This window comes from Pelophylax lessonae (assembly GCF_965119305.1).
Source record: "Pelophylax lessonae genome assembly, chromosome: 1".
In the NCBI taxonomy this organism is placed as follows: Eukaryota; Metazoa; Chordata; class Amphibia; order Anura; family Ranidae; genus Pelophylax; species Pelophylax lessonae.
Window position 1 is genome coordinate 446,758,924 of NC_138768.1, and position 14,963 is coordinate 446,773,886.

At 42.1% G+C, this 14,963-nt stretch overlaps 1 protein-coding gene across 1 annotated transcript in view; it reads right to left on the reverse strand.

Moving 5' to 3' along the window:
- Nucleotides 1–366: 366 nt before the first annotated feature.
- Nucleotides 367–14,963, reverse strand: part of LOC309545083 (coiled-coil domain-containing protein 17-like) — a 125,281-nt gene continuing 110,684 nt past the window's right edge. Inside the window, exons 8-13 of the mRNA XM_082244216.1 lie at nt 11,324–11,514; nt 11,148–11,233; nt 9,341–9,550; nt 3,629–3,851; nt 3,357–3,467; nt 367–688 (exon numbers count right to left, since the gene is read on the reverse strand). Coding sequence (XP_082100342.1) covers nt 548–688; nt 3,357–3,467; nt 3,629–3,851; nt 9,341–9,550; nt 11,148–11,233; nt 11,324–11,514 — 962 coding nt within the window. The 3' untranslated portion in view covers nt 367–547. The remainder of the gene's footprint in view (nt 689–3,356; nt 3,468–3,628; nt 3,852–9,340; nt 9,551–11,147; nt 11,234–11,323; nt 11,515–14,963) is intronic.

Sequence of the window (14,963 nt, forward strand, 5' to 3'; positions counted from 1 at the left end):
GCTCGCAGCAGGGGTCTGGTGTGTCCCTGTTGACCGTTTCAGGTGCAAATCAGGTCTAGACCTGAAACTGAGCCTCTGTCCTCACAGGCCCCTTTTCCAGTGCGGACAGAGGCCGCCCCGGAGCTTTGTGAACCAGTTCCATTGAGAGTCAGTCACAGTCTACCGCCATGTGAATTGGATGCAGGGAAACCCGCATCCAATTTGCATAAGTGTGAACCCAGCCTCACAGACTGAAGCAGATTCAGGCAGACCAGTCTCAAAGTGGTTTGAATGATGCTGAAAAAAAGCACTGCAAAATAAATCTCTGGAGTTAAGTGAATTTGAAGCAAAAGCTAGTTTTATTTTATCTTTTGATTGGTCATTTATTTGTATCTCGTTTTTTGCTGGCATTCCATTTTCTTCTTAGCGTACACATTGTGCTAGATGTTGCAATAATACAACAGTCTAAATATATAAATAAAATCAGAAATATTTTTTTATAAACACAAAATGGCATTATTATCAACAGAAGATAGTCAAGTGTTCATAAATGCAGATCTCATTCGTTTCAGTGGGTCATTATTCTATCCCTGGAAGGAGGGGAATCCACATTGTCCCCATAGATGGGGTGCATGTTTGGAAAAAACTGTGGGGAGCCGTAGTAAGGAGATGGAAAAACAACCTCCTCTGGGTGAAAATAAGCCATGGTCTGTAGAGTGAAACAAAATAGTTGTGTTAGTATAATTATAATGACTAACATTCTTTATTTCCCATTAAACTCTTTGAGTTCAAACAAATGCAGTGGAAAATATGCACAAAAAAGGACAAGAGTATTATAGTCTAACTGCATGCAGTCTTGTTGGAAAGCAGTGCACTCTGAACAAAGATCAGTATACACTGCAGTATAGCATGCATCGTGAAATTTCAAAATAGGGTCATCAATGGAAAGACATGTTGCAATATCAAGATCATTATTGTAAATTGATTATTGTTTTAACATGTAAATCTCTCCAGGATTTCAGCTGCAAGATTTCCTTCCCACTTTGGTAACAACTGTCACAGCTACTCTGTTATACAGCTTAAGGCCAAGAAAATAACTAGTTAAACCCTGTTAAATTTTCCATGTGTTCCTTTTAAAAGTCAGTCGACAACTCCTTTTTAATGGGAAAACAGAACCTTCAGCATTCGTTTTTAAGAGACTTATAATAGATGGGTGGGTCAGGGTGTAAAGTTTTAGAACTCCTGCTGGGCTGCGGTACCGCTAACCTGATAATATTGCTCAGACCACTCAATGGATAGAGCTAGTCAGCTGTGCCAAGATCCCGCTGTTGCTGTACAGAGCCAATACCCACTGTCGGTAGTATTTTATGATGAACCATTGGTAATTAAAGCTGAATTCCAGGCAACCAGCTAAATACGGAGTGGGAATTGACATATATAAACGGACTTATGAAAATTGTAAATTCTGTACAGTTACTTTTTCTATTTGTACACTTATGCCAGATAGAAAAAATGACAACACATTCAATGTTACAGTTTAAGAATACTTGTAGCACACACCCCAGACTGGGCTGGCTGTTTGGTCCCAGGCTCCACTCCCTGATAGGCACATGGCAAAGCATTTTCACAGTCACTCAGGTCAAAGATCGGGCAGTGGATGTATTTTTGCAATTTATTTTCTGAAAGAACTGGGATAGGGTGATGGTGAACCTTGGGATACTCCAAAGAACTTTTAATAAATACTGTAATGGAGGACTCTAACTTTGATCTGCTCATTCAGGGTAAGAACCACCCTCTTGAATGTAAAGGTTAACTAGATTTCAAACAGGGACTTCTCAACAGGCTTATAGTCATAGGTGTACTGTAGTAAGCTCTTTCAAATAGTGCAAAGAAAACACTAGATTTCACATGGCTGGTACTCACTGCACCCTGTGCACTGTAATGCCACCTGCAGGACCAGTCAGCTTCTGTAGTTGTTGCCTGTGACCTGGATCCCCAGTAACGTTTTCTGCATGCTTTCAGGATACTAGACCTGAGGTCCCTGAGCCCTAATAGGAGCTGGAACCCCAAAAATTGTTTTAGCATTGCTAGTAGTCTTCCATGGATGCCACAGATCTCAGGCTGGGTCTTAATCCCCCAGGAACAAGAGGAAGCTGTTCTAGGCCCCAGCCTATTTATACTCCTCTCAGCCCCCTGCTGGCCACTCACTCTCCTGACCAGTGACTGGCTGAGGAGGCATGAATATGCAGGCCGGGGTCAAACTCTCCACCAACTATATCCCAGAGCCCAATGGAATTTAGGGGAAAGTAGCTGAGCCTGCACAAGCATAACCTAGAATATACATTAACAAATTATTACTATTCTCCCTAAATACAGGAAAGGCCAAAAGCTAAATTCACCTAACACTAGTTACCTACTGAGGGGCACCACAAACAGTATTGTCACTTTCTAGCCCTCAGGCTAATGGTAGGGCAATGAAGAAGCAGCATTATATTGATAAATCATTATATTTATTATTATTCAAGCTTATGAATTGGAAGCCCTTGTCCTTAGCCTACTCAATACACTAACTTGTGTAGCCTTCCCCCTTCTAGGTCATTATTTTGTTCCTTTTGCTGCTGCAACCTCCCATGTGGGCTACAGCACAGAAAGTAAAAATCTAAGGCCAGCCTGCCTGTGCCTGTGCACTAACATACCATAGGTTTAAATGAAAGATAAGTCTAGCAGTATGGGCTTGGCATGTTCAGGTCTATGGACATTAGCACACAGCCTAGCACTAAATTATTTGACAGAATGGGAGACTGCAGTGGAGTAAAGACCTGTAAGTAAGGAGGGGGGAAAAGGTTGTTACAGGTTAGTGTTGAGGGGTTAGAAAGGGATTCTGGGGAGATTTTCTCAATACATGAACTTGTTCTTTAATGAAAAAGCATTGTGCAGCACATGGATTGTGGTGTACTTTTACAACTGAAATTGGCTTCCACTGAACAGATACCATCATGGCAGCAAACTCCATACTGTGACATCAAGGCACAACACACAAAAGCACTATCAGATAGTTCTTTTTTACATAAAGAAGCCATATTATCAGGCAAGATGTTCTCTAGCAAAGCAAAGAACTGTATATTTTGGGGCTACATTTAAAAGTACCCTTATGTTCTTAGTTGAGCAACTAGAAGTTGCTGGAATGTAGCCTCAAAGCTGCAGTTCTGAATAAAAAAGCTCTTATAGGTGCTTTGCACATAAGTTGGTGTTTTTATTTCACGTAATTTGGATAATAATAAATGATCTAAATTATTTAATCAAAGATATATTTCATATTTACTGCACATTTGTGTTAATTAAAGGACATAAAAGCTATGATGGTATGTGGGACTTACCATTGGCGGGTACTTATAGAATACTGAGTTGTTGATGTCAATGGGGTAAGTGCTCTGTATGTCTGCATCCTTTGCATTAACAAGGCGAAAATACAACTCTGCATTTTCTAGCTAAAAAAAGTAAATATAAATTTGCTATAAAATATTGTAACAAAGTGCAAAACAAAAAGTTGCAGTTATTGTATCCATCTATTCTACATCAGCAACATTAGCAAAAAAAAAAAAAAAAAAGATTCAGTTGGCTTATTCAAACAAAGGATTAAATGCATTACCTGAGGCACCCCATTCAAAGCTCCGGAAGTGAGCGATGGTTTCACAGGAAGTGTACGAATTGGAACTTTCCATTGCCCACTGATCACTCTGTTCTGATAGTCAAAAATGTCTACTTTTACCCACCCCCGAGGTATTAGACGACTGACTTCTTGCCCATAAGGGTCATAACCACCAGATGCCTGTAGTTCAATTATTAGAGAAATATTTGGAGAAGGACGTACCCTAATGGAAAAGGAAACAGGTTGAAATGCATAAATATTGATTCCATTCACTGCTCGTTTTATTGTATGTTTTAAATTCTCAGTAGTAAGAAGAGTTGTGTTTTTTTTATATGGCACTTACTTTTATCAGGGAAGGGTCTATATGGTTTACAAACATAAAAACTCATAAAAACTACCCATACAAAACTGAAAATGCACCTAACCAGTTCTACTTCCCTTCCATTTATTGGTAGCACATCTGGCTATTGTTCATGAAGATCTGTACTCTCTGTATTTTGGTCAATGGTGTTTTATTTTATTTAAAGTCTTAAAAGTTTATAAACTGATATAATTGTTACTTTTATTTGTAAAAAAAATGCATATTTTACAATATAGGAAATGTTCATGCTTTAGTATGTGCAAGGCATACTTGACATCTAATAATAACAGAGCCCAGCACTATCTCCGTACTTGTTGACTGCACCTGCAGACTGAAGATCTAGGGAACCATCTATACTTAAAGCCCTAACTGGCCTGGTCTAAGGCCTGCACCATAGGCGGCTCTCTAATTAGGCAAATTAGGCGGCCGCCTAAGGCCTCGCACCTACAGGGGCCTCGCGGCCAGTGGCGGAGCGACAACATTTAGAAGGGCGCAGTCAGGGAAATCTCCCAAGTAAAAGATTGCTTTAAATCCTCGGATATAAAAGTTGCAGCAGTGTGAGAAGGAGATGGCCCCTGGGTGGCTGGGGAAAAGGTGATAGCCCCTGGGTGGCTGGGGGAAAAGTAGATGGCTCCTGGGTGGCCGGGGGAGAAGGAGATGGCCCCTGGGTGGCTGGGGGAGAAGGAGATGGCCCCTGGGTGGCTGAGAAGGAGAGGGCCCCTGGGTGGCTGAGAAGGAGAGGGCCCCTGGGTGGCTGAAGGAGAAGGAGAGGGCCCCTGGGTGGCTGGAGAAGTATAGAGCCCCTGGGTGGCTGGGGGAGAGGGCCCCTGGGTGGCTGGGGGAGAGGGAGAGGGCCCCTGGGTGGCTGGGGGAGAAGGAGAGGGCCCCTGGGTGGCTGAGGGAGAAGGAAAGGGCCCCTGGGTGGCTAAGAGAGAAGGAAAGGGCCCCTGGGTGGCTGAGGGAGAAGAAAAGGGCCCCTGGGTGGCTGAGGGAGAAGAAAAGGGCCCCTGGGTGGCTGAGGGAGAAGGAGAGGGTCCCTGGGTGGCTAGGGGAAAAGGAGATGGCCCCTGGGTGGCTGGAGGAGAAGGATAGAGCCCCTGAGTGGCTGGGGGAGAGGGCCCGTGAGTGGCTGGGGGCGAAGGTGAGGGCCCCTGGGTGGCTGGGGGAGATGGTGAGGGCCCCTGGGCGGCTGGGGGAGATGGTGAGGGCCCCTGGGCGGCTGGGGGAGATGGTGAGGGCCCCTGGGTGGCTGGGGAGAAGGAGAGAGCCCCTGGGTGGCTGAGGGAGAAGGAAAGGGCCCCTGGGTGGATGAGGGAGAAGTCCCCTGGGTGGCTGAGGGAGACGGAGAGGGCCCCTGGGTGGCTGGGGTAGAAGGAGAGGGCCTCTGGGTGGCTGGGGGAGAAGGAGAGGGCCCCTGGGTAGCTAGGGGAGAAGGAGAGGGCCCCTGGGTGGCTGGGGGAGAAGGAGAGGGCCCCTGGGTGGCTGGGGGAGAAGGAGAGGGCCCCTGGGTGGCTGGAGGAGGAGAAGGAGAGGGACCCTGGGTGGCTGGAGGAGGAGAAGGAGAGGAACCCTGGGTGGGTGGCTGGAGGAGGAGAAGGAGAGGGACCCTGGGTGGCTGGAGGAGAAGAAGGAGAGGGCCCCTGGGTGTCTGGAGGAGAAGAAGGAGAGGGCCCCTGGGTGGCTGGAGGAGAAGAAGAGGGCCCCTGGGTGGCTGGAGGAGAAGGAGAGGGCTCCTGGGTGGCTGGGGAAGAAGGAGAGGGCCCCTGGGCAGCTGGGGGAGAAGGAGAGAGCCCCTGGGTGGCTGGAGGAGGAGGAGAGGGCCCCTGTGATGCCAGAGTCAGTTGCCAGGGAAGAAAGTGGAGCTGAGCCAGTCCTGCATATCTGACATCAAAGCCAAACATGGTGGAGCTGGAGCTGGAGCCCTTTGCCCTACACAATGACAGCACCTGAGGTGGAAGTTGAGGGGTAGTGGGGCTGTGACATTATATAGCATATTGGTAGTTTTGTTTGGAGTTGTCCTTTAGATGTTTAACTCTGTGTTGCCCCCCCCCCCCCAGCTGTGAGGGACTAAGGAATGACAGTGCTGGGACTTATAGTGCCCTAGAATGTGGAGGACTGAGGAATCCTCAGTTCCTCACAGAGGGCACTACAAGTTCCAGAATAGCAGGCTGCCATGCCTTAGTCCCCACAGAGGGCACTACAAGTCTTAGCATAGCAGGCAGTAGTTCCTCAGTCCCCTACAGAGAGCAGTACAAGTGCAAGCATAGCAGGCTTCTATTCCTCAGGGAGGAATGGCAGTGCACTATACTGGGATTTACAGTGCCCTCTGTGGGGCTTTGGGTATGGCAACCTTCTGCAGTGGGACTTGTCGTGCCCTAGACTGTGGCGGACTGAGGAAGGGAAGTGTAAGGGGGACTCTGGAAACTCTGATGCAAGGGGGAGCTTTGGTGACCACCGAGTTCCCTTTTACACCAGAGTCCCCAGCTTTCCCCTTCAAATCAGGGTTCCCAGAACTCTCCTTACATCAGAGTCTCCAGCATTCCCCCTTAAATCAGGGTTCCCAGAACTCCTCTTAGATCAGAGTCTTCAGAGTTCCCTCTTACAGTGTAAGGGGAAAACTCTGGAAACTCTGATGTAAAGGGGGCTCTGTGAAATTTGATTTAAGAGGGGGACTCTAATGTAAATAGGAATTCTGTGGACTCTGATGTAAGGAGGAGATGCTGGGGGGGATCTGATTTAAAGGAGAACTCTTATGTAAGGAGGGACACTGAACTCTGATGTAAGGAGGGACTCAGGGAATCATGACCTATAGGGAAATGCTGGGGACTGTGATGTAAGAGCAGACTTATATATATATATATATATATACATACAGACATACCCAATGTTTAATGATCTTTGATTAAAGAAGAATTGGTTAGAGAAAATTCTAGAAAATGTGAATTCATAGTACAAAGGTTAAGGCTCTTAATATATGCAATTTATACAGTTAATTTTTATCGCTTGAATTATTTTTCCCATTATGGGCGTGAGTGGGGCCTGATGTCAAAGTTTTGCCTTAGGCCTCACAAAGCCTAGAGCCGCCTATGGCCTACACACTAGGCAATTAACCACGATGGTGGGACCAAACCCCCATTTTTATTTATGGACTCTCTTCAGATTTGGTAGTAATTTCTTTTGCATTTGCGCGCTATTCTTTTTTAATATACATGTCTTTTGGTTCATAGCTGCAGCAGCTTTGGAAATACATGGGTATGCTCCCCCAAAAAAAAAAAAAATTTTTTGCCTGTTAATTAACCACGATGCATGAGATACCAGTGTGCATGTGGAAGGTACAGGCCCACCGTCAATCCCTGCTGCTGGCAGCCTGTCAAACTGTGAGAGACTGACAGCTGCTGCTGCTGTGTATCAAGCGATACCTACATTTAGTGCAGACTGCATTTCGGTATTTGTTCCTTGGTGCATACTGCACTAAACGAAAGTACCGCTTGTACCTAAAAGCTGGAGCCATATGCACTAAGGCTAAACGCCCAGTGTTCATGGGGCCAAAACAGAGGAGGAGAGTAAGCCTCCTCATGTACTTGCCACCCACTAGATGAAAAAGAAAAATACAAAAAGTATACATATGAATTCATATTTAGCAAACTTAAAGGTATAAGAACATTTTTTTTTTTTTTTTAATTCTGAACATAACACCTAAAGAAAATATTTGAAAATTACTTTTAATTCTTATTAACAGTAGAAATTAGAACTGTACCTTTATAGCCTTCTTTGGTATATAAGGCTGACTTTACATCCACACATTGTGGTATGTGCAAAGTAAAGCGCACATTTTTCAGCATGTTACTGCAACCAACAAAAACACATACACTCAATGCAATGCTATTCATTTTGTATGGCACGCCCACAGCATGTTCCAACAGATCTTTGTTGGATCGCACCTAAAACATATGCATGGATGGGAAATGTCATTATAATAGGGGAATTCAATTATCAGGATATAGACTGGGCAGAAGGAACCATCTAAGGCTCGTCATTTCCTAAATGTTTTGCAGGACAATTTCATGGGTCAGATGGTAAACGCACCAACGAGAAACAGTGCGTTACTAGACCTAGTGATTACGAATAATACAGACCTGATTGCGGATGTAGAAATAAGGGGAAACTTAGGTAACAGTGACCTTAGGTCAATTGGTTTCAGTATAAATCATAGAAATAGAAATAGGAAAAACAGGGGATAATACAAGGACACTGAATTGCAAAAGAGCCAATTTCCCTAAACTGCGCTCTATGCGAGACAATATTAAATGGGATAAAATCCTAGGAACAAATAACATGGAGGAAAAATGGGAGTGCTTTAAGAACATACTAAATAAAAAGGTATTGGCCAGTGCATTCCAATGAGGAATACGTTTAAAAGAGCTAAAATAAACCCTGGGAGAATAAACTCCAATGTAAAAATGCATATAAAAACTGAAAAAAAGGCCTTTTAAAAAAATACAAAGATGAGGGCAACATTCCAAAATTACAAAGAATGCAATAAGAAATGCAAGAGCGAAATTAGAGCGGCTAAAAGGCACATAGTGGAGGAGAGTAAAAAAAACCCCAAGAAATTCTTTAAGTATATAAATAGTAAGAAACTGGGACCAGAACACATTGGCCCCATAAAGGACGGCAAAGGAAATCTGGCTACAAAGGACAGAGAGAAGGCAAAGATGCGAAATAAATTCTTCTCCTCAGTCTTCACAAAGGAATTGGGGGCTACATTAACCCAGCTTGTAATGTTAAAGTTATTAACATGTCACAGCAAGCACCCTCATGGTTAACAGAAGACAGACACAGAACTAGACTTGAAAAACTTAACATAAATAAGTCACCGGGACCAGATGGCTTACACCTGAGGGTTCTTAAAGAACTTTTCTGTCACATAAAAGGACTGGTCAGGTGTACAGGCGTTCTAAGGCAAGCCCAGATTTCCTTGACTATTGAAAATGCGTAAATCACTTCTAAAGTATTATCTAGGTATATTAATAGAAAGTGCAACTGATTATTATCAGCAGCTCACAAATTTATATGATCTAATTACTTTCTGTAGCTGAACTACATGTAAAAATCATGATACCACACAACGTTTACCCAAATGTTACTCATTTTCCATATGTAAGATTATGTTAGAAAAAAATTTTTGGGTGAAAACATTGATAAACAGACCCTATAATAGATTAAAAAATTAGGACTGCAAACATTTTTTTGAGAATGCACCATGAAACTTTTTAAAAATGTTTTCAGACATAGAAATACAAAGTCTTTAAAGCCATCTGAAAGATCACAATTTAAATTTGAAAAGGTACCTGGGAACAGCCTGCTTCGTAGCCAAAATAGCGATATTCTGCCTCTTGTTGTCATGGAACTTGGATAAAGCAGCCTCACAATAAATGGGAGGGAGGACTGAAGGATTTCCCATCTCCTGCCCTCCACTGCAGAGACTCACTACTGTTCTGCATACTCGATAAGATGGATCAAGGCCAAGGACATAGTCGTAAAATACGACAAAACCAGCACTGTAACAAGAGGAATACATAAAACTGTTGTTGTATTTGTTATCTTTGCTGAACTTGCACATTTTACTTTGGAGCAACAGCGTTTTTAACCTTAAAAATTACAAGCACTATGTTTACACTTTTTTTTTGGAATCATCTTTAGTAATTTCCTATACATGTATTTTATCATGTTGCTTTTTTATCCATACTTTTCTGTACTTTACTTTAGGCTGGGTTCACACCGGACATATAGAGACCAGCAACAGAAATGATGGCGGGCAAGCCAGGGGGCGGGACGCTCAACACCAGGAAGCGTCCCAAAGCCATGATTGTCACAAAAACCATAAAAAGCTATGATTTTTGTGACGATCATGGCTTTGGGACGCTTCCTGGTGTTGAGCGTCCCGCCCCATGACTTGCCCACCGTCATTTCCGGTGCTGGTCTCTATATGTCCGGAGTTATGCCGATTTTCCCATCCGTCTGAAGAAGGAGCATTGTATGCATGCTCCGAAATGCGTTACATCATCACATCCGTGTGGTTCACCTGGGAGGTTTGCGGTCCACCACTGTCTCTGTTTGACCCAGTCTCTCCATTGGCCTTTCCTGTATCGCCATCTCCCGGCTGCTGGCCAGCCATAGGACGGAAGCTCCATGCATCAGGAAGTGATCCGGGAGCCATGAGGACAAGCATTTACTTCCATGTGAGTCTACACATTGTCGTGCAATAAAGTTTATGTGTTACACTCAGCGGTGCCCATTTTCTTTTCTGGAGCTGTGTGAAACGGCTCCATTGAGAGCTGATCACTGGCTCCTGACATGCGATTTGAATGCAATCTTTATAGTATCTCATATGCTTTTTTAAAAATTAACAGTATTGAATTAGTATTTATATAAGCAAAATCTTTTAGACTATATATTACTTTTTCTATGTACCACAAGTATACCATGTACTGACTAATGCACAATTCCGATGAATGTTTTATAAAGTATTTTTAGCCCTGATGAAGAGGGATCAGTTAAGCTCCTGAATTGCATTAACTATCTTTCCTAAAGTCAATATGAAAAAACAAACTGGATTCTCGACCATACTGTATGTCTGTCAATCTGCAGACTAATGCAATGTTAACTGATGAGATACTCTGGGACTTTTTTACAGCCTCGGGAATGCTACATTAGGCTAGGATGTAGAAGTTCAAAGGGCATACAAGGAGAACCTGCGATTACAATGATCTGATGTTTTTTCTTGTTTGTTTGATGTCAGCTCATAGAGACTTGGATCTTCACAGGGGTCAGGGACAACAGCAACCTTTCTAACCCTCTCACACATGGGGAGATTTACTAAAACTGGTGCACTCAGAATCTGGTGCAGCTGTGCTTGGTAGCTAATCAGCATCTAAATTCAGCTTGTTCAATTAAGCTTTGACAATAAAACTTGGAAGCTGGTTTCTACGCAGATCTTCACCAGATTTAGCACTCTCCAATTTTTGTAATTAACCCCCATAGTATTCAAGGATAGTTAGTGGTGGTTACAGTTTTGTGATATTATTCATCCATAGCCATTTTTTGTTCTATAAAAACAAGATGTGATTTCAGCAAACATGAAAATATGGTACTTACATTGGGTCATATGGTGCTGGCTCCAGGCCATGACTGAAGTTGAAATACTGTTTAGCAAGATCGGGGGAGTTGGGTTTGTTCAATTCCTGCAACATTATTGAGTTATGTCATTTTTTGTATACAGTATGTTTACACAGCTATTGTCACAAAATGATCAATATACACACATTTGTTACCAGTGGAATGCCTATATCCCTTTGAGGTTTGGCTCGGTGAGCAGTGGTCTTCAGACGACGTTTTAGTTTCTGAATTTCCAGTTCCTGCTTCAAGACTTCCAGTTCTGCATTTAAGGTCTTTATATTGTGCGAGGTGGGCTCTTTCATGAATCTGGGGAACTTCAGACCCTTCTCAAAATTTGATGCAAAATCTAATGTAAATAAACAGAGAAAAAAACTGAGATATTTCAAATAATATTATGCAATTCAATGTTTGTAGGCAACAATTAAGGAAATGTATTTCTAAAAGTATATCTAAAGCCAAAATGTTTTACTTTTACAAGGCTAGGTGCCAATATTGTAAAATATCTCCTCTATTTCTGTTGTGGAGACAATTGTAAAGATGAAATTTTCCAAGTGACAGTGGTCATAGGGCACATGGTTAAAGGAATTCTGAAGGTTAAAAATTAAAAAACAAAAACAAAAAAAGTTTTACTTACATGCTCTGTGCAATGGTTTTGCGCAGAGCAGCCCCTATCCTCTTCTTTTTGGGTCCCCTGTTGGCGGTCCTGGCTCATCCTCTCTGCTGAGTGCATTCAAACACAGAGAGCGGCTTGTGCCCCCCCCCCCCCATTCCATCTCTCTCCTCATTGGCTCACTAGCTGTGATTTATAGCAGCAGAAACCAATGGCTCCCACTGCTGTGTGAACCAATGAAGAGAGAGACCTGAAAGAGCCACTGCTCTCATGCACATCTCAGAATCGAGATTGGGCTCAGGTAGGTGTAAGGGGGATCAGGGGTGAGGGTTGTGGGGGCTTCACCCAGAAGGTGTTTTGCCTTAATGCATAGAATTCATTGGGGTAAAAAACCTTCTGCCTTTAAAACCACTAAATATCTCTAGCAGGGACACAGAAAGTAATAAAACACTGACAGGGGTTTAACATTTCCATACAAAACTAAAAAAAATGGGGCACTAAATCATCCAATATAATTATGAAAATGTAATTATACAAACATATTAGCATTTTACAAGTATTTTTTTTTTTAAATTATGAAAAACAGAATGGTATTTTAAATATTGCATATACTAAAGTATTGTACAGAATAGCAATATGTATTTATATATATATAGCCTAATCGTGAAAAACTGAATGGTACATTTATTATAGCACAGTTTCGCGCAAAATAGTACTTCGTGTTTTGCCATCTGTGGTGGTGGCATTAGGAATTAACAGCACCCCCGAGTGTCTGCTAGAGAACAACATGTTTATAAGCATTCCCAACCTGCATACATGTGAATCAAGGGTAAGGCAGGGTGCTTTGATGTTTCCGGAAAGCTATGTACAGCACCCTGTCAATCCCTCCCATCAGCCACGACCTGCTTGTATTGCACAGAAATGGAGACCTACTGATGATATAATTGGGTCTAAGATAAGGTAGGTAATAAAAAAAGAACATTTTTCCTTAAAAATATATTTAGTATAGTAAGTTAACTTGTAACTTCAGTTTTAGGGCCCAAAACATTACATGTTTCATATTTATCCATGTTTTTAAAACTTAATTTTACAAAAAACAGATTATAAATAATATGAATTACTTTTAGTGATGCTTTAATAAAATGATCTTTTGTAACAATGGCATAGTCAGAGCATTTGGGTGTCACAGAGCATATCAGAAAACCAAAGAGAAAATGTGTGCTTGGACCCAAATGATCAATTAAACATTTAAAACGATTGAAATTTTATGTTGTGTGGGATAATTGTACTAAAAAAAAAAAAAAAAAAAAAAAAAATCTGTAAATAAAATCACAATGCTGCTTTTTGTAATTGCATACCAGATATTAGTATCTCAACTGTCTGGTTCAGCTAGATCTGGCACTTTTCTGTCTGGTAATATATTTTGGAGTAACCATATATTTATAGTTATAAGAAAATTGCTGCGCTTAGGTTAAAATATAAAAATCAATGTAAAATAGGTGAAAAGCAGCTACCACAGATCCAAATTGTAAAAACAGATCAGTAAACATGCATATTAAGGGTGTAGCGCTAATCTATAATATACAAGTCCATATATAGGGAAAGTCCACAAGGTGTTAATATCAACTCCACAAAGATGTGTATAAGGGTTGAAAGATCCAATCTCCAAGACCACCACCAAGTTGAAAGACACACTGCCTCTTACCGGATAACATGGACCCTCATTACAAAGGCCATGTTCAGCATTCACATGTGAATACGATCAGCACTCCTCCAAGATGTCAGGAACAATTGTCTCCAAGTGTGCCCCAGTAAAACAAAACAAGGATATACCCATAGCGTAATATGTACAAATAGTTTAATATCACGCAAATTAATAAAAAGCTGGTCATTGGAGGGGGAGCAATATGACCCGGGGTGTCTCCAAATTGGAGACTAGTAACTGGATTTATAAGATCAAATCTCATACTCCCCTGGGGTTGAATATAGACTATAAATGACTTTATAAATAATTCCTGATCCCGTCTCAGTACCTGATGCTTTGAGGTTTTTGCCTTTATGAATAATTTTGCTATTGTGTTTTTTATCTGTCTCTTTTTAAGGTTTTTTGTAATTTATATATTTAAGATTTGTGTTAAACAATAAGAATGCCTGCATGAAGATGTATATCAATGTTGTGTGGATATTATTATGACTTTGGATTGATATTGGCAGTATGGGTTCCCCTGGTTGTGATCCAGTCTGTGGCCACCAGATGGCGTCGCTCTCCGGTGAATGCACACTTTTTATGTTTTATTTTTGTATCACACATAATTTGACATTTTGCTAACGTTTCTCATTGCGGCCCATTTGGATTAAATCTGGAACGAGGTTAGCTTTGTGTAATATTGCAATAATGGTGACCGCTTTCTTTGGTTAGAATGCTCGTTGCTGCCTGTTTACGTCAATTCTCGGGTACTGGAACGCATCCGGGGATGTCCAGCTTCCGGGATGACTCTGAAGCTCCGCCCGTCTCCACGGCTATAAATATAGCTGCGTCGCCGTACGACCACACTCCCTGATGATGTCAGCCTATGACGAAACGCATCGGGAGGAGCCTACGGCGACGCTAGCCCACACGAGGAGACACGGCGGCCATTTTGTTGGCGGGATACGGACGCGGACCGCGATGTAAGGGGAATTCCACTCTGCTCCATTGAATCCACTACCTTATAAGCTACTTTTTATTCATTTGCGTGATATTAAACTACTTGTACATATTACGCTATGGGTATATCCTTGTTTTGTTTTACTGGGGCACACTTGGAGACAAGTGTTCCTGACATCTTGGAGGAGTGCTGATCGTATTCACATGTGAATGCTGAACATAGCCTTTGTAATGAGGGTCCATGTTATCCGGTTAGAGGCAGTGTGTCTTTCAACTTGGTGGTGGTCTTGGAGTTTGGATCTTTCAACCCTTATACACATCTTTGTGGAGTTGGTAGTAACACCTTGTGGACTTTCCCTATATGTGGACTTGTATATTCTAGATTAGCACTACACCCTTAATATACATATTTGTATAGTTGCATGGTATCATTAGAGATAAAAAAAAGTTTTGCCTTTAGTAATATTTTAAATGAAACATACCAAAACCTTTTTTTTATTCAGTTTGTATAGAGTGGAGAGGGAATAGAACACCCGTT